The sequence below is a fragment of the Nicotiana tomentosiformis genome, chromosome 9, assembly GCF_000390325.3.
Source record: "Nicotiana tomentosiformis chromosome 9, ASM39032v3, whole genome shotgun sequence".
In the NCBI taxonomy this organism is placed as follows: domain Eukaryota; kingdom Viridiplantae; phylum Streptophyta; class Magnoliopsida; order Solanales; family Solanaceae; genus Nicotiana; species Nicotiana tomentosiformis.
The window spans coordinates 57,790,477-57,810,905 of record NC_090820.1 but is presented as its reverse complement, the minus strand read 5'-3'; the positions used below and the strand labels follow the sequence as shown (position 1 = coordinate 57,810,905).

Sequence of the window (20,429 nt, the reverse complement as noted above, 5' to 3'; positions counted from 1 at the left end):
GTGTATCACGCTAATTGATATTATTTTCGTTATTAGACAGTTGGACATACCTATTTTAAGGTGATTGTCGTTACTGTATTCATGAATACATGTGAATACATTGTGTGTACAGCTGGACTGCCCTGATTTTAGGCACTTTTTGCTGCTGTATTCATGAATATATAGCGCGAATACATGTGAATACATATGCGTACAGCTTGACTAGCCTGATTTTTAGGCACTTTTTGCTGATATATTCATGAATACAACAGCGCGAATACACTACCGTAACAACTAAATAGTAGCTATATAAAGTAATTATGTATATTATTTCTATAGAAAGTTAATAGTCACTAAACGATAGTGATTTCTGAAAATTCCTCTTTTTTTTTTACTTCGAACAATTCCTAATTTTTCTCATATGTAGAATTTAGAAACGCAGAGTCATCATAAATACTATTATGGAAAAACTAAGGGGCCGTCTGGCACATTAAAAAAATTCACTTTTTTCTGAATAATTTTCACTTTTTTTTCAAAATTGATGTTTGGCCATGATAATTCTTAATCCTACTTCATGTTGAATTTCGAAATTTTTCGAAATCGAAAAATTCCGTAAAGCTATTTTTCACAATTTACACTTCAAATCACTCACAAAAATATAAAAATAACTCCAATTTATATACATATCCAAACATAACTCAAATTTTCAAATACCATTTTCAACTTTTAAAAAAATAAAAAAAAAATGAAATCTCACATTTTTTATATCCAAACGCCCATTAAACAAGAAGGCATAGTTTCTGCCGAACTATCAAACCATAAATGGCATAGTTTGCTATGGACGACACCTTTAAAAGAAGGGAGATAAGGGCATATTAAGATGAGAGAGAAATAGCAAAGGGTTTGAGAATACTAAATACAAGTAATTAATATGAGAGAGAATATTAATAGAGATATATTAGGAATATGAAAATTGTATAACTTCTTTAAAAAAAGGTTAAATTTCTAAAATAAATTATATTTATATAATTTTTAAAAGTAATTGTAATTCTCTTAAATTACTTGTAGAAGTGTTGTACTCTGTGTAATTGTAATTCTCTTAAATTACTTGTAGAAGTGTTGTTCTCTGTGTAAATTCCCCCAAATATTTAATCTTGCGGCTAATACTTCAATAGGCAGACTCAGCTCAAATGTAACACTTGAAAAACAACGAGCCGGAAGGGTGAATCCCCCGCTTAACCTTTTCCATTACTGTATGGAACAAGATAGTACATAAGAAAATACACAAGTTACAGCTCATAAAATAACTCGTGCACATTTGCAATACGTCATCATTCGAGGACCAATCGAATAAAATAATAAAAGAAGAGTTTCCTTTTTTTTTGGTGAACTGGATATATCATATATATATATATATATATATATATATATATATAAAGATATTGCACTCTCCATTAACATTGGGTCATTGTCCAAAAGACTATTACTATTACAGGCTTAGATTTTTCTAGTAAATACAGTTAGATGTCTGCCCATAATACATCAACGGCCAAAACTTCAAGCCCGGCAAAAAGCTGCATTTTAGCTCCTTCCTTGGCGAGCCATATCACCGCTCATATGTGAAGATTAAAAAAATCTCATAGCTTAGATACTGGTATTGTCGGTCGCCGCAATCCCCTTCAAAAGGATATTGTGACTTCTCTTGTTTTAAGATTTTACTTTAACACAACTAGAGGTTTTACATTAACTTTATATGCAACATGCTTTTCATTCTCATACAAGTCATAAAATAATTAGTGCATCATACTACCATATTCTTGACCATACTGCAAAATAGCTCTAAAGTTTGTTTCACATGGCTCTTGAAGGAAATAAACATTCTATTATAGGGAACAAGTCATGGGTAGGATTACCACTTACCAGATTGATCATCAACGACTAATGCTTCTTACTCGGCTACTTTGGGTCAGCCCATCTCATCAATAGTTTAATAACACAACTCACGGTTAACCCTAGTCCTCCATCTCTTCATCGTATCCAAATTCTTCAATTCAATCCATAATAGTTGCTATCCACGGTTTAAATAATCTCTCAACCTGCCAATTAGGAATTACCTTTCCATGTAAAGGAACTCATGAATCTCGTTTTTGCATTGTTACCCAAAATGAAAAGCTAGAGACTGTCCAACAATCTCATGATTAAATTCATGTTCTTAATATTATTATGTGAAATGACCCCAAACGCCACCACATAAAGCCCAACCAGTTAGAGCACAAAAAAACTACTCAATCCGAGAATCATGAGTTTATGTATACTTCTGGCCGTACATGTGAAAATTGAAATCAAGAAGCCTTAATTGAAAGGGACCAATAAGATATGTAAAACTTGGTCACAGAGACTTCAAAGATGGCTCCAAGGTTGACAGGTCTAAATGAAGTCAAACCAATGTATCTCAAACCAAAAAATGCTTCTCTAAGAATGTTGTCATAGATAGCAGGGAATAAACTAGGGGAAGTCCTCCGAAATTTCACCTACTGTATAAACTCAGAAAATAGTGGAACCTCCTAGCTAAGCGAAGCGTGCACAAAGAAGAGGACAAACAATGAATGTTGTTGAGCTCGTTTCCCTTCATACTTCAGCTCCGGTAATTCTTGTGGTGCATACAACTAACAAGAGCTGATACAACACAATACAGTAGGCATCGAATTTGCTGATAATAAAGCAAATTTATGATTTTACCATAAGGGAAAACACTTAAATTAACCTAATAACCAACCAGCATGACAGGAAAAATTGGTCATTGTCCACACGCTTAGTACAAAGCAAAACCAAATATTTGCAGAATAACTTGAAATTGCTGCTCTTTTCCAGTCACGGAGTGCTTCAAAGGGGAATATTTAGTGATTTCGCTCTAATTTTTTATCTTTTATGCTGCAAAGGAGGTAAACAAATAACAAAATCCTTCGTGAGAAACATAAACTCAATAGAAAGCAAGCAATTACATTACCAGCCGTATTAATCTAGACATTAAAATTATTAACATCAATACCATGCAGCAAGAAATGATATTTTACGTATATGTACACCACACCTATTTTATTTTACTTTAATAATAAGCTCCAAATCCAGATAATTGCTCCGTTATCAAAAAAGATTTTTGGACTTTCATTCTGTTTTTCTGTTGCATCAAGACCAGCTCAAACAGAGCTTCTCTCACATTCATTCGGCATCTATTCACCTCTCAAAACTTGATACCTTGAGATTCCCAAAAATCTTAAGTTGCTCAATATCTCCAACCTATATTATTAATGAAAGAGATCCCTTCGTAAAAATGATAAAATGACACGTGCATACAGAGACATGCATTTGCATTTAAAATCTGCTAACGCATAAGACCTCAAGTAAAAATGGAAAAAGGAAATGAAAGCTCCATCCTAGTGTCCCAATTACACCTTGAAAGAATGATGTACAAATGAACCCTCTTTTTTGGTTAAAAGGAGCAAATGTCTAGAATAACTTCTAGCAAGCATCTTCTACAGAAACCGACAAAGCATTGTGTGCATTAGGATATATATCTAATTTCTCCTTTACAACAACTTTAAGTAATAATAATCATCCCTATCTTTAAGGTGGGATCAGTTACTGTTGTTTCATCTTTTTTCTAACCTATCATAAGACAATGAAAGTCTGAATGGAATATTCTAGCCAAAATACTTTATTAACTAGCCCAATCTTCCACAGCACAGTGATATGAAATGGTGGAACTTCCCCCAAAATTGACAACTACATTTTCCCTTTACCAATACTTGAGCTAAGGGTATTATGATCCATTGGAATACCCCACTAGATTCTGTCATGGATCTGACTAACAAAAAAAAAACAATTATGCCTCAATCCCAAGCTAGTTGGGTTGGTCGAATGAAATATTTTGAGCTAAATCAGCATTTTCCATTGACAACATTAAATTAGTCTAAGTTGCTCGGACATGGGTGCGGGTGTCCGATACGGGTGCGAATCTAGAGGTTGGATCCTTCGAGATGTAAATTCTAAGATTCGGGGATACGGATCCTAGTACGGATACGGGTGCAGGGATCCGACTAAAAATAATTCAAAAGAAAATATAAAAATATCTTTAAATTATGATAAATTTTGTGGAATATTTCAGTATTGCTTGTAAAGTGTCGATTTCTTATAAGTAAAGGATTGATTTCTTAGATAAGGTATGCTATTTTCTTCATATTTATCCTAGTTTTGGTTCTGATTTTGGGAATCAAATTGTATCTCATGTCGAATATTTCCGTCCGTTGTGATCAAAGTACCCAAAATTATTTGACCAGATCCGGTACGGATCCCATACCCACACCCATACTAGTGTCGTGTAGACACGGGTGCGGCACCTAAATTGCCATGTCAGAGCAACTTAGAAATTAGCTGATCGAAAATACAAATATGTTCGGCATCATATGAGTAGATAGATACCCGAAGATGTTAATGATTTAGATTTCTCACTTTGACGAGTTAATGGACATTTTTAACCTTATTCAGTAGCAAGGACAGAGGCAGAATAATGAGATTACCACAAGCTCATCTTGTGGAACTTTGCTGAAAAACATTTCTATTAACCTGCTTACAGGCTCAACCTACCTTAAAATCCAAACTTTCAAAGCAAGTGTTGAGACCCAATAAAAATCAGGAATGGAGACTGACTTGTGATATCACAATCCAAAATCCGGGGGGGGGGGGGGGGAAGAGCAAAGCAGGAATCCACAACGGCAAATGATTAGAATTATACCCACACCTATAGGAGCAAGAAGTCACGCTTTCAATATGGAGAAAGTGCAACGAAATATGAGAGTGGAGATTCCGACAAGCATATTGTGAAGAAGACCAACAAGTATATAAAGAGCGAAAATGTAAAGCAAACAAAGGATGATAATTAGGTATTTAATCAATGGGAACTCTGCAACTTCCTTAGTTTTTAGGTGTTTCAATCTATGGGCATGAGGATGAGGCCTTAACCCTAATGTCAAAATAGGAAGAGACTATAAGGGGAGAAGGGGAGGGGAGGAGGACAATAAAACCCTCCCTGTTGCTAAAATATCTGATCACGGAGGGAAGAATATATTGGAATTGAAGAGATTGATATGTTCAATAAATTGAGATGGGAGAAAGGTGAATATACAGAATAAGACGGAAAGAAGTTAGGTATAGTACAGAAAATATTCTGCAATATAGAGGCAAAATTGGGGTATAAGATGTGACAATATCTGTGAGAGGCCACGCTGTGGAGTAGAAAGGGAGGAAGGAGTGGATAAGGTAAAGATAAGAGAACTTGGAGACTGAGTAGAGTGCTTTAACACAAGCAGAATTTGTTAAAAGAAGGGATTTTCAGTATAATTTGGATTAAATGGATGTAACATGTGTAGAAAAATAGGGGATATACACACGGGTGAAAACAGTTTTTCTGAGATGTACTCTATAATGTATGGTTAGTTAGAGTATGATTTTGCATTTTACATGTCTGATGTACTCTCTTGTTGTATACTATCATTGTTAGGTTCATTAGACTAATAGTATTTTGACTTACCAAATCAAGGAAGAAAAAACTGATCAGCAATCTCATAGTTGATTACTTCCTGAACAGGTTAGTCGAAGTTGTGCAAGAAGCTACACAACAAAATTTTCATAACGTAGTAACATACTACTATCATCTAATTAGGTTTACATAAAAGGAACCATATTAAAGTAGGCCAGTTCAGTTGCTCAACCATATTAAAGTAGGCCAGTTCAGTTGCTCAATAAGAACTAATTTCACACTGCAAGCAAATTCAAATTACCTTCATCAGCCCCCAAGCTTCTCACCTGAAATATTGTCAGTCTCCTCACCATCCTCATCTCCATTGTCCTCATTGTCATCATTGTCCCTTATCTTAGCGATTTCCTCCTGTGCCCTCTCAACAATCTGTTTCTTCTGCAACTCCAACTCCCTCTGGAAATCCCTTCTCATCTTCTCCAACTCCATCATCTGTTTCCTCTTACCATTCTCAATCTTCTCATATATCTGCCCAAACCTTTGAATTGAATCAGCTAGCAGCTTAGCTGATTCATTATCACCCTCCCATCCTCCCGAACCCTGCTCCTCCTCCTCCTCTTCTTCATCATTATCCGCATCCGATCCTGCTGGACTATCCCTCATCTCATCCAACACATTCGACCGATCCAAGTACATTCGTGGGTCCATAAACACATATTCTCCCGAATCGAGCCCACATCCTAATCCACAATGTCCTTTCATCCTCAAATTCATCAACATATCCATTTTCTTGAAAAATGGCCACTTGCTATGAAACCCACCCCCAGTTTTCTCCATTTTGGTTATCTCCTTCTTGTACTTCTTCTTTAACACATCTAATTGATTCCTACACTCAATTTCACTCTTTTCTACCCCAATCATTTCTGTTACCTTCTCTGCAACTTCAGCCCAATCTTCGGCCCGTAAGCTCCTCCGGCCCAACTCCAAGTACCTCTCACCCCACACTTCCAACAACACAAAACTCTCCTCTTCACTCCACATTCCCCCCTTTGAACTATGAGAATGAGGGGCAAACTCGTAATTTGACACTAAAGTTTCCAACTTCCTCCTCTTTTGAAAACTATCATACCCATTTTCTCCACTGCTAAATTCTTGCTCTGCTTCATCTTCATCAGATTCATCATCATGGTCATATTGAAATTCATTGTTATTATACCCATAATAATAAGAAGTAGGGTTTCGAATAGAGCGTCTTGATCGAAGAGAAGAAGTGTAAATGGAGTTGGGTCTTGAAGGGTACCGAGTTTCATCATCAGAATCATCCATATTTCCGAAAATAGGACTATCGATATCAATATGCAGGTGAAATTCAACTCCAATTGCAGTGAGAAAGACAAGCAAATGGTGGGTTTTCAAAAAGACCCTTAACGTTAGGGGTCTTAGGGTTTCTAATGAAAAATGAAGGATGAGAATCGAGGGGTTTCAGATGGTTCCAATACAGGTGCCTAATGGGCGGGTGAGGTCGGATTTTGGTCGGGTTAAAAACGAATATGAGCGCATTTTGCTGTCAAGAAGAAGGGGTGTGATAAGACAAATGTCCCTGGGGTTCTGTTTTGCTTCGATTGATGGTGCGAGTGGGCGAGAAAATATCTTTCTTTCTTTTTTTTGACAGAATAAGAAATATTTATATTAATGCTTAAAGATGTCAGAGATATTACAAAAACATAGAAATGCCTTCTAAGGCATTTTGATTAACAAGTTCAGCCAACTTGGTACATATACTATCGGAAATTGTTCTCACAGTATTTGTTCCTTCTTTATGAGAACGAACTATAGATTCTACTAATGGAGAGGGAACTGTAAAGTGAGTTGTTTAGTTGATGTTGGACTGACTAGAAGCTTTCTTTGGCAAGTGAGCGATTTTGTTGCCTTCTCGGAAGTTATGCTTGATTACCACCTTAGGCAACTAGAGCATTAAAGACCTGCAATCACGAATTAATGTGTCAAGAGTGGGATAACCATGTTTAAGAATTCTGATTACCTCCGTGGAATCTGTCTCAATCTCAAGAGGTGTGAGATTTAAATTCACTGCTAGCCGGAGTCCTTCCATAAGAGCCAGTAATTCAGCTTGAGTTACCAAATATGCATAAGCACATTTAGAAAAATCAACTATCCAGTCACCATTATAATTTCTAAGAACACTACCAAGGCCACAATACAATAGATTTCCTTTATAAGCTCCATCAGTGTTCAATTTGTACCAACCAGGAGATGGTTTATACCACTTAACATTCAGAGTTCTTATTTTTGACAAGTTGGAATTCTCTTTTTGTGAGAAATTTATATTCGATGACATGCCCGATAACATTAGGGGAGTAAGAAAATATACCATATTATTCTGGTTATTATTATTTCTATTGATCCAGAGGCTCCAAATTGCAAAAAGAAACATGTTTTCCCAGTTTATAAGCATATACGGGGTGGTAATAGGCATATTTTTTAGGGCAATGAGCCAGTGGCTATTGCAAGTGCGATAGGTTGGAAACTCCCGGACTCCAGAAATCTTGAGCAATAGTGCACTTGTAAAAGATGTGAGTGATAGTTTCTTCCTCTTTTTTGCACATAGGACAGAGTGCATCAATGTTAATGCCAATGTATTTAAAATAAGCACGACAAGGAAGTCTATCATGATAACATTGCCATAGAAGAAATTTCATTTTATTTGGGCAATGTAACTTCCACATCCAAGTGATGTTTTTGTCACAGTTGTTTTTATTATCAATTAACTCATAAACGGAGTCGGTAGTAAACATTCCATTATTATTTAAAGACCACAAGGGAGTGTCGCAATAATTAGTAGGCTTCATGGATAGAGGAATTGTGTTGATGAGCTCAATAATATCGTTTGGAGGAATGAAAGGCAACCTAGAGAAGTCCCAGTTATTATTGAGCATGAGGTCTTTGATTGTTAGATTGTGATCAGAGATGTTTAAAGGTCCATAGATAAGGTTCCAGAGTGTTGGAGTGTTTGGAATCCAACGCAAATTCCAAATGTTTAAATTTGACTTGTTGTGAATACCCCAAAGGATTCCTTTGCTGCAATAGAACCATCCCTTGTTAATACTATTCCATATAAATGAGGTATTGACTTTTAAAGACTTACTGGAATAGCTATTAACTAATAATCCAGACCATAGAAAATATCATTCATTGTAGTCAACCCTCATGTCCCGTTACTTTCCTCTTTTTATACTTATTTTAACCCAAAAATTAGACAAAAGATACACTCACCTTTTTATAATAGACTACTACTTAAATTAGCTCCAGAATGTTATAAAATATAACTCAAAGTAACAATATGAAACAAGAAAAATCAAGTTAAGAGATATAGAGAGAAAGAGAAAAGAGATTCTTATTTCTTCTTCAATTGTATGTATTTTCCTATCAATAGCATTTATATATGCATAAACGTGAAGAAAATATGTCATTGAATATGTCATTAAGCATTTGAGATGAAGATCATGGAGGAAGAGTAGACATCCACCATAATTTGATATTTCTTATAACACCCCCTCTTGGATGTCCATAGATAATGTGCATCGTTAAAACCTTATTAAAGAAAAAAAAATCCTAGTGAAGGAAAAAGAGTATACACGTTTAGAAATACGCTTTTTGGTTGCCTCATTAAAAACCTTGCAAGGAAAACCCAGTGGGACAAAATCTTGTAAGGGAAAAATAGTACACCACGTATTAGCTCCCCCTGATGAGAGCATCAATTCACATCCTTGAGCCTTCGCATCCCAATCTTGTACACTAGTTTCTTGAAGGTTGACGTCGGTAGAGATTTGGTGAACAAATCAGCCATATTATCACTTGAACGGATCTGTTGCACACTGATATCACCATTCTTTTGAAGATCATGTATGAAAAATAACTTTGGTGAAATGTGTTTTGTTCTATCTCCTTTTATGAATCCTTCCTTCAATTGAGCTATGCATGCTGTATTGTCTTCATACAAAATTGTGGGTAGTTTGTCACACTTCAAATCACATTTGTCTCGAATAAGGTGTATTACAGACCTCAACCATACACATTCTCGACTTGATTCATGAATAGCAATTATCTCAGCATGATTAGATAAAGTAGCCACGATTGTTTGCTTAGTCGTTCGCCATGATATTGCAGTGCCTCCACATGTAAACACATAGCATGTTTGAGATCGAGCCTTGTGTGGATCAGATAAATACCCAACATCGGCATAACCAACAAGATCAGGACTGCAATCATTGCCATAAAATAAGCCCATATCGGTAGTCCCTTTTAGATACCGCAAAATGTGTTTGATTCCATTCCAATGTCTCCTTGTAGGAGCAGAGCTATATCTTGCTGAGACATTAACTGAAAAAGTTATGTTAGTCCTTGTAGTGTTAGAAAGATACATTAGTGCACCAATTGCACTAAGATATGGTACTTCAGGACCAAGAAGCTCTTCATTCTTTTTTTGAGGCCGGAATGGGTCCTTATTCACATCAAGTGATCGAACAACCATCGGAGTACTTAATGGATATGCTCCATCCATGTAAAACCGTTTCAATACCTTTTCTATGTAGGCAGATTGATGAACAAAAATCACGTTTGCCAAATGTTCAATTTGCAAACCGAGACATAATTTTGTCTTTCCGAGATCTTTCATCTCGAATTCCTTCTTTAAATAATCAATTGCCTTTTGAAGTTTTGTAGAAGTTCCAATAAGGTTTATGTCATCAACATATACGGCAAGTACAACAAACTCCGATGTTGTTTTCTTTATAAAAACACATGAACAAATGGAATCATTTATATAACCTTCCTTTAATAAATATTCACTAAGGCAGTTATACCACATTCTTCCTGATTGCTTTAGACCATACACAGATATTTACAATTTGATTGAAAGCATTTCCCTCGACTTTGAATTATGTGCGTCAGGTATTTTAAATCCCTAGAGAATTTTCATATATATCTCATTATCAAGCGAGCCGTAAAGGTAGGCTGTAACCACATCCATTAAATGCATATCAAGCTTTTCATGGACAGTAAAACTAATGAGATAGCGGAACGTTATAGCATCCATAACATGAGAATACGTCTCTTCATAATCGACGCCAGGCCTTTGTGAAAATCCTTGTGCAACAAGGCGTGCCTTATATATTTGTACCTCATTTTATAGCCAACAGGATTAACACTATTAGGTGTTTGGACTACAGGCCCAAAAACTTAACGTTTCGCAAGTGAATCCAACTCAGATTGGATTACTTCTTACCATTTTGGCCAATCACGTCTTTGTCGATATTCTCCAACAGATCGAGGTTTAAGATCCTCATTATCTTGCATAATGTTAGATGCAATATTGTATGCAAAGACATAATCCACCACTATATTCAATCGATTCATATTTGTATTAATATTGATTGGATTTATTGATAGTTCCTTATTTTCTTGAGTCTTAGGGTCATCGATATCCTTATGAATCTCAGGATTGGTTAAATCATGAGTTTCTTTATGAGACTCTTTCGTAGTGTCATCTTGATAATTTATTTTTATTTTTCTAGGATTTCGATCCTTTGAACCCAATGGTGTGCCACGCTTTAGGTGTGCTTTTGACTCATTAGCTATGACATTAGAAGATTGTCCAACAGGGACATCAATATGGATTGGAACATTCTCTGCAGGGATATGTGATTTCGTTATCCTTTTCAGATCCGTAAATGCATATGGCATTTGATTTGCTATTTTCTGCAAATGAATAATTTTTTACACCTCTTTTTCACAAATAGAGGCACGTGGATCAAGATTAGACAATGATGGATTTTTTCACAAAATTTCCCGTTTGATTTCACCAATTTCTCCCCTTAATTTTGGGAAAAATACTTCATCGAATCGACAATCTGCAAATCGAGCAGTGAACAAATATCCCGTTAATGCTTCGAGGTAGTGAATAATGAAGGGTGATTCAAACCCAACGTATATTCCTAACCTTCTTTGGGGACCCATCTTGGTGCGATATGGCGGTGCTACAGGCACATATACAGCGCATCCAAAAATTCTTAGATGGGATATATTAGGTTCATGACCCAAAACTAATTGCAACGAAGAATATTTATGATAATTTGTTGGTCTGAGACGTTAGCATTGCTGCATGTAAAATGGCATGACCCCAAACAAAAGTGGGTAATTTCGTTTTCATGAGTAACGGTCTTGCTATCAATTGCAGACGTTTAACCAAAGACTCTGCAAGGCCATTTTGAGTGTGAACATGAGCTACAGGATATTCCACTTTTATCCCAATTGATAAGCAATAATCATTAAATGCTTGGGATGAAAACTCAGCAGTATTATCAAGTCGAATAGACTTAATTGGATTATCGGAAAACTGTGCCCGTAATCGAATTATTTGTGCCATTAATTTTGCAAACGTCAGGTTGCGAGATAACAATAGGTACACATGAGACCATCTAGAAGATGCATCTATTAAGACCATAAAATATCTAAACGATCCACTAGGTGGGTGAATAGGTTCACAAATATCCCCTTGTATACGTTCCAAAAACGCATGGGACTCAATCCCAACCTTTGTTGGTGATGGTCTAATAATCAACTTGCCTTGATAACAAGAAGTGCAAGAAAACTCATTATTTAAAAGAATCTTTAAATTCTTTAATGGATGCCCATTTGAGTTCTCTATAATTCGTCTCATCATAATTGATCCAGGATGTCCCAATCGATCATGCCAAAGTACAAAAGTATTGGAATTAGAATTTTTTTGGTTTACGATAGAATGTGTCTCAATTGCACTAATTCTTGTCCAATACAGGCCACAAGATAAAGATGGAAACTTCTCAATAACCCTTTTCTGGCCAGAGACATTCTTGATAACGATGAGATATTCGAGATTATTCTCATCTATTGTCTCAATATGAAATTCATTTCGACGAATATCTTTAAAACACAACAAGTTCCTATTGGACTTGGAGGAGAACATTGCATTCTTTATGATAAGTATTGTTCCCTTAGGCAGAGTTATAGTAGCTCTTCCAGAGCCTTCAATAAATTTTGTACTAATATATATTCATCAACATCTATATGGTGAATATCTCTTTTAAAGAGAAAGTTATACCATTATGGTCATGGTCAAAATTAGATGCAAGATCTGTTTCTTGCATTATTGTTGTCCTTTAATAATCACATTGCCAAAATATTTTGGCATATAATAGGTACGTGACCATTGACCATTCATGTCATAATAATGACATTATTTTCTTATTTCATCTCAAACCCCCTTCTTGAGGTGAGTGTGGTATATTTACTACCACTAGCACATTCATATTCTTGCAAGAATGAATATGTGTTCATAATGGTTATCACATTGTTTTCACATTCACTTCAGAAATGGAACATAATAATCCATGCATGCTTTATAAAATCTCATGCCATATCAATGGCAAACATCACTTTCACAAAGTGAAGGATTATTTTGAGAGCCATTATTGTTCTCATTACCGTAATGATGACGATTATAATTTCGTCCATTACCACGTCCACATCCATTCATACCTCCACGGTAACATCATGTCTTATTTTAGACTTATGGGACGGGTTTCCACTATTGGTGGCGATTGAATTTAATTTGTATATGCGAACTTTCATTAACTGAACTCAATCAAATAAAAAGTATCAAGCAAATATAGAAAAATACATAATCAATTAAAATCTATGTGTCCTTTGTGATAATTATCCCACTTTAAGATGGAAGAGTTATGTGATAAAATAGAAAGGAAAAATATGTGCTCTCTCAAAAGTTTTCACTTCGTGTTTCTTAATATTAACACATAGGAACATAATACTTATTATAGAAAAAATATTTATCGTTCTTTACACCAAAAATCCTTACATGATTTGATGAACTTTCAAGTTTGTAAAGCAAGTTTGTTCATGTATGGAAACATAAATATCAAAGTGTAAAGAAACTTGAAAACTAATTAGAAAAGGCTAACCGTGATGGCCGAATATATGCTGGCGTTGTACACCTTATACCGTCATCGTTCTTACCATATTATTAACATTAAATGACGCTACCGGCACTAGCCGCATCATAACAACTCAGTTGGCTAAAACTTCGTGCTGATAACGTGTTATAAAATATAACTCAAAGTAACAATATGGAACAAGAAAAAATAAGCTAAGAGACATAGAGAGAAAGAGAGAAGAGATTCTTATTTCTTCTTCAATTGTATGTATTTTCCTATCTATTACAAGGCTTTTATATAGGCATAAAAGTGAAGAAAATATGTCATTGAATATGTCATTAAGCATTTGAGATGAAGATCATGGAGAAAGAGTAGACATCCACCATAATTTGATATTTCACTTTCTCTTCTTCACTTAAACCAAACACTCCCCACCCATTTTCATTTCCAGCATCATTCCTATACTTCTTCTCTCCGTTTTTACAATCAACTGCAAATTAAGCAAAGTGATAAAATGAAGTTCTATATTATTTTTATCGGTAGAACCCCTGGGATATATTTTACATGGCATGAATATGCAAAGCGAATTTTGGAATTTAAGGGAAGAAATTTTTATAGATCTTATAAATCTCTGGAGGATGCAACGAAAACCTACTCTGATTTTCAAGACGAATGTCAGATTAAGGAAGACCCAACATGCTCAAATATAGAAAATGACGAAAAACAAGGAGTAAAAAAAAAGAGAAATTGTTCTGAAAGCAATATTTTTGGCTGATGTAATAATAGGGATGAAATTATCGGAAAATTAGTGATATTAATGCCCTTTAGTTTATTTTTATTTTTTTGCATTACAAATGAAGCATTACGTTTGGAGTATGTCCAATTGTTGTCTATTTAGTCGTTATAATTTTCTATTAGTTTTTTTTTTTGTCGATAGAAAAAATGCATGTGTACTAATGGGAATGAAATATGAAATTGTCATGAAATGAAATATGAAAAATTAATGGTTGAAGAAGAAAATATTATGTGAGAGTAAAATAAGAAGAAAAAAAGAGGTTAAATTATAATAAGTTTTTGTCACACAGGCTAGAAATACATAAATCCTTAATTAGCATAAGAAAAGAAAAAAAGGTTTGGGTGGCGCGTATGCCAGAATCGAACCCAAGACCCTTCGTTTCCGTTTATAGGTTGGTAGTTGTTATACTGGAATATCATCGTCTGCCAATTATAGTCATTGGAATTATTTTATATCCTACTTTAAATAACAAGCTTGCCCCTTAATTATTTTTTGTTTAGTAAATGAAGCATTAGATTTGATGTATGATTAATTATTGCGTTACTTGCGTATTTACTCGTAGGAAATTATTGTAATATTTGTGTCATTTAATTTTTGAATATCGTATGTGTATAACCATTTTATTTCTCCTCACACCTAAATATTACTAAGCACATGTTACTTATTATTTGTAATAATAACATAGACAAAACTCTTGTAGAAGCAACCATTCTTAATAGCTTGCTTGAGACGATACATTTTCGATTCTTAAGGCTAAGAGATGGGTCGATTAATAGCTAATTTGTAAATGTGGTAGATAAAATTGTATATTTTATATAATGGTGTTGTTTAAAAGTATCAGTTGGAATTAATATTATATTTGTTACGGATTACTAACCTTTTACATTAAAAAAATGTTAAAACCTCCGTAAAAAGGATAAATTTAATCGTGGCAAATAATTAGTTATTCTACAAAATAAGGGAAAAGCGGTTACATGAATTGTTCATAAAATATCATCAGAATCCTCATCTACAAGGTTTATAGGTAATGTAACCTTTCTAGTTTCAACGTCTATTATACATTTCTCACAAGTTATATCAAAGTGTGTCTTTGTGTCAAGAATGCATTGTTCATACCATTAATATCCTTTGTGGAGAAAGGTATTCAAATATACACTTTAGACAAAAAAGTAAAGTAAATATACTATGTATTAGCCAAAAAGCAGCTAGACCCCACACATCGCTAGCATTCTCTGTGTACTTCATCAACCTCCCAAAACTCCTTATGTGATATTTTTCAATTATTCATTTTTATTTTATTTATTTTAATCTTTTACTATAACTAATTAAAAACACTGTAAGCAATAACTACATTTGATAATAAAATAAAGTGACCACTTCACCTACTACTAAACCTTTAATTTCAAATCTGATTTGACGAGTATTTTCAAGTTGAACTTTACCAAAATGTTGTTTTCCGAAAGTTGAGCTTTACAAAATTTGGTTCTCATTAATATTCTTTCCTAATAAAATATTAATCTTGTAAGGCAGTAGGTGGCATTTAATATGACATATTATCCGGTTAAAGGTAATTAAATAATTATATAGGCTAAAATATGTTATGACATATGGCCGTTCAAAAAAGGGACACGTAGAACCCAAGACGGGGATGACCAAAGACCGAAGTCAACTGTTTTGTTTGTCACCAGAAAGAATAACGCTCATAAAGATGTGATAAATGCTCTTCGCCCGGTAGCATTTAATAGGGAATATTTTATGGCATTACAGGGAATTTGGTATTTTTGTTCACCGCTTCATCAATGCCTCTCATAATTGATATTAAAGAATGCACGACCCTAGGACCTCCTTCATAGCTATAAATAGTGAGCTCAATTATCATTGTAAATGACACAAATTTTCTGGCAAACTTACACTACATTCTATACAAAGCTCAATACAATCTTATCTTCTTACTTTTTGATTTCACTGCTGCTGTGCCCGAAAATTCTGTTCCCGGAACTGTTGCTTCTGTTGTTTCGTCTATATCTTAAGGCTAAGTATTGCATAATTCTTCGATTGTTTTATTATTTCAGGATCAAATTAATTTACTTGTCTAGAAACTACGTATAAATTCAACTGTACCGTTTTATGGGTAAACAGTTTGGCGCCCACCGTGGGGCCTAAACAACCGTATAATTAAATTGATCCTTGCCTTTTTTACTAACGTATTTTGATTATTTTATCATAGAAAAAATCATAAGAAATGGCAGATAACACTGTTAACGACATGCACAACCCCGAGATTCGAGGGGATCAACCTCATTTCGAGGACTCAATCAGTGGCACCCATAATGAGGGGAATGATGCTACACCGGTGCATGATAGGCAATATCCTCGATATGTTCGGGAGACCACTCCCGATGATGCCGATGAGGAACATATCGTTGACGTGGTAAGGGTCTTGCAAGAGCAACATACAATCATTCTAGGTCACCTCATACGACAGGATAAGGTTATGACAGAGTTGAAGCAGGCACTGTCGGGAGCCTCAAATAATGCAAAAAGACGAGATCTGATTCCTCCCGGGGTTCCCACGAATCAAACGTCCCAGAGGGTCGACAACAACATTCTCAAGGATGAAATTGGCTTCGATGGGGCAGGGGGAACAGATCCGGCCTCAACAACGAGGATGGTCCTTTCAAGAATGAACTTTTGCGGTTTATGAGGGAAGTGTACACCCGCATGGACCAGATCCAGGGTGCATCACCAGTGCTGAAAGGTCCGGACTCGTAAAAGTATACTCAGTTACCATACTGTCACGCCCCGACCTTGTGGAGCGCGACCAACGCTCAACCAAGATACCCCCGGTCAAACAAGCCTTTACAATGCCTTCTACCCAACTCGCCCATAAATAAAGAGAATATATATTTATATCATTAATTAAACATTAAGAGGTCATGTGAATAACACCAGTTTATTTCTATTAGTTACGTCATTAACAAGTCCCCAAAACAGTACACTATACATTCGTAGTTAAAGTGGGACAAATGATACAATTACAACAAGTTTAGTTCAACCATCCCAAAACAAGATACAACCCACACTATATTTACAGAACCTCTAAAAGAAACAAAAGAGTGCTACGACAGTGCCGGCAATAAGGTCCCAGCTATACCTCAAAATACTATGTACAAAGGATAAAAGATACAAGGCCCCGAAATGAAGTGAGGCACACCAAGTCAGCTGAGGAGAGGGTGTGCTGCTATCACTGATCAATACTACCTGCTATGGAACTACCTGCATCCATTAAAGATACAGCCCCCCCTCAAAAGAGACGTTAGTACATATGGAATAGTACTAGTATGTAAAACTAAACACCCTCTCAATAGAACGAGTAATAGTAAACGGAGAATAACACATGAAATCAATAAGAGACTCAAATAGTATCCAGGTGTCAAGTTAGGGGAAAGGTAAATTTCAAGTAAGTTTCAGTAATTTAAGTTGGGAGATCTTTAGCACGATACACCACCGTATTTTAGCACGGAGTCTGATCTCAGCCCGAGCGGCTAAGCCGTCTCACCCTGAGACATACACTCATAATACCACCATGTGCGAGACATGGCATCCGATCTCAACCCGATCGGCTAAGCCGTCTCACCACAATGCCGAGTGGGTCGACATCACATCACATCTCGCTAGCAATAATCTCATCCCATTTAAGGGGAAACACCTCAACACACCAATCTCATCTCATATAAGGGGAAATAATCTCATCACATTAACACGAAGATTTACCCCTTAATCACTCCTACACCGGCATGTATAGTTTCGGGGTTAGGTTGTTCCGACCTACCCTTCTTTGGTGGCTAAACAACACTCCTAAGTTATTTATTATTAAAAGGATTTACCACTTATTTCGTAATCTTTTTCATATCATTCATTTCATTGGCACCAATGGCCATGACGCAATATCATTCTTGGCACGTTGGCCGTACATCATATTTCATGTTCTCTTCTTTCACTTTCAAATATCATCATGGATAATCAACAACAAGGCCTTTCAAATTAAGACTTTAAACACATATTTGAGCAATTTAGGGTCTTAGGCACATGTGATTTCTTACACAATTGACATGAAAGCTTTCATTAGAATCACGTTTTTAAATCATAACGTAATAGCACACAACCCATACTTAAACCACATTCTCAACAGTGACTCAACATAACAAGAATCTTTGGAATACATATTGAACGCATATTTATTTTGACACAAGTCTTATTTGGAATAATCAATTTATAATGAGCATCACGGGACTTAAAAGGATATTGTGGGGTTCAATTCTAAGAGAAGAGTTTATCCAACATACCTCGCATTGAGCTTTCCTTAATTCACTACACAGTTCCGGAATTCTAGCAACTTTGATCTATTTAGAGACACAACAACATTGAGCACGAATTAGGAAGGAGTTAGAGATTCTAGCTCATTTAGGCATTTTATCAAACACTAGGTGGCCATTATGATCTCAAGGTCTTCCTATGGTGGATTCCTCTATTTCACTACCCAAAATTTACCTAATTGAGCTCAACAATCTCCTCACAACCCTAGATAGTACATGCATGCAAAATGAACAACTCCCACACCCAAGAATTGCTTGGCTTATTACCTATTTTCAGTTAAAATTACGAAATTAAGGGCTAGGGAGTAGAATATTACCTCTAGGATGAAGACGTAGTGAATTTTCTTGTGAATTCTTCAACTTTGAGCAAGAGTTAGTGATCAATAAGCTTAGGAACTTCCCCTCTCACTCTATGGTAATCCCTCTCTCTAGAAATATCAAATTTTTGCTTCAAAAGTGGCCATTTACTTCAATATATCTAAATAGGGTCGGATAAAAAATTAGAAAAAAAGAAGCCCCGATGCAGATCTGCGGTCGCATATGCGACCGCATAACGCTTCTACGGTCCGCAAAATGGGCCGCATATTGGCCCTCGGGAACTGGACACTTCTGCCTCACTCTGCGACTGGTCTGCGGTCCGCAGACCTATTCTGCAATCCTTCCAGAAATATTTATGCTAGGTTTGAGATGGGTTATGTGGCCGCATAATGGTCTAAACATTTGCCCAGATTTCTTATTCAGTCTGCGGCAGATCTGCGATCCGGAGATTAGTTCTACGACCACAGAATGGGCCTCAGAAATGCCCTGCATTTCCAAAAAATTTCCTCAACTCCCCAATGCACTGATCAACCCAAAAAGCCTACTTCGGCACCACGAAACCACGGGTTTTAGGTAAAAGTTTTACAAGACCTTACACATACAAGCCAAGTGCGGCACCAGAGTTAATCCCGAAGCGGTTCAAAATGCCTGAAATGCCAAAGTATGATGGAATTTCAGACCCCCGGGAGCATATTACCACCTACACAATGACGGTAAAGGGAAATGATTTAGCGCCTCACGAAGTTAAATCTATGTTGCTAAAGAAATTTGGAGAAATCCTCACGAGGGGAGCCTTGACATGGTATTCATTGTTACCCGAGCATTCCATAGACTCCTTTGAAATGCTCACAGATTCTTTCATCAAGGCTCATGCCGGGGCTAGAAAAGTACAGGCCTAAAAGGCTGACATATTTAGGATTGTGCAAGGAGAGTCCGAGCTACTACGAGAGTTTGTTACCCGATTCTAGAAGAAGAAAATGTTGCTCCCGGCTGTCCCAGATGAATGGGCGGATGACACATTCACCAAGGGATTGAATCCGAGAAGTTCAGATGCTTCCCGGAAATTGAAGGAAAGCCTACTTGAGTTTCAAGCAACGACCTGGACGGATGTCCACAACCGATACGAATAAAAAATAAGGATCGAAGATGATCAGGTTGGTTTTCCATCGTCGACCAAAGGACGAGAAAAGAACAAAGAAAAATCAAAGGATGATTATAACGCAGACAAACGGACTTTGAGGGGCCGATTTTTACCCTACGAATAGATCGAAGGCCGCAACAGAGGTTTTCGGATAGCGGATAGGTTCGTCATTGATAGGAGGACTGATCGTGATTGGAACAATCGATCACTGTAGGATAAAAGAAGTATCAGCATCACAGGATCCTTCTTACCCCAAGTTATCGAAATACAACTTCAACGT

The 20,429-nt window shown here is 36.1% G+C and overlaps 1 protein-coding gene across 5 annotated transcripts; it reads right to left on the bottom strand.

The window, feature by feature from the left end:
- Positions 1-1,172: 1,172 nt before the first annotated feature.
- LOC104087771 (trihelix transcription factor ENAP1) lies at positions 1,173-7,215 on the bottom strand. Of its 5 annotated transcripts, none has more exons than XM_070184373.1 (2): positions 5,842-7,214; positions 1,173-2,075 (listed from the first exon to the last, which is right to left on the bottom strand). In XM_070184373.1, exons 1-2 carry the CDS (start codon positions 6,836-6,838, stop codon positions 2,071-2,073), a joined length of 1,002 nt encoding a protein of 333 aa, XP_070040474.1. In that variant the 5' UTR covers positions 6,839-7,214; the 3' UTR covers positions 1,173-2,070. The 5 variants fall into 5 exon arrangements, 4 of the variants coding, with proteins under 4 accessions (XP_070040474.1, XP_070040473.1, XP_070040471.1 ...); XM_070184372.1 differs by lacking the exon at positions 1,173-2,075 and adding an exon at positions 2,713-2,910 and having other exon boundaries at positions 5,842-7,211; XM_070184370.1 differs by lacking the exon at positions 1,173-2,075 and adding an exon at positions 2,713-2,910 and having other exon boundaries at positions 5,817-7,204.
- Positions 7,216-20,429: the final 13,214 nt, after the last annotated feature.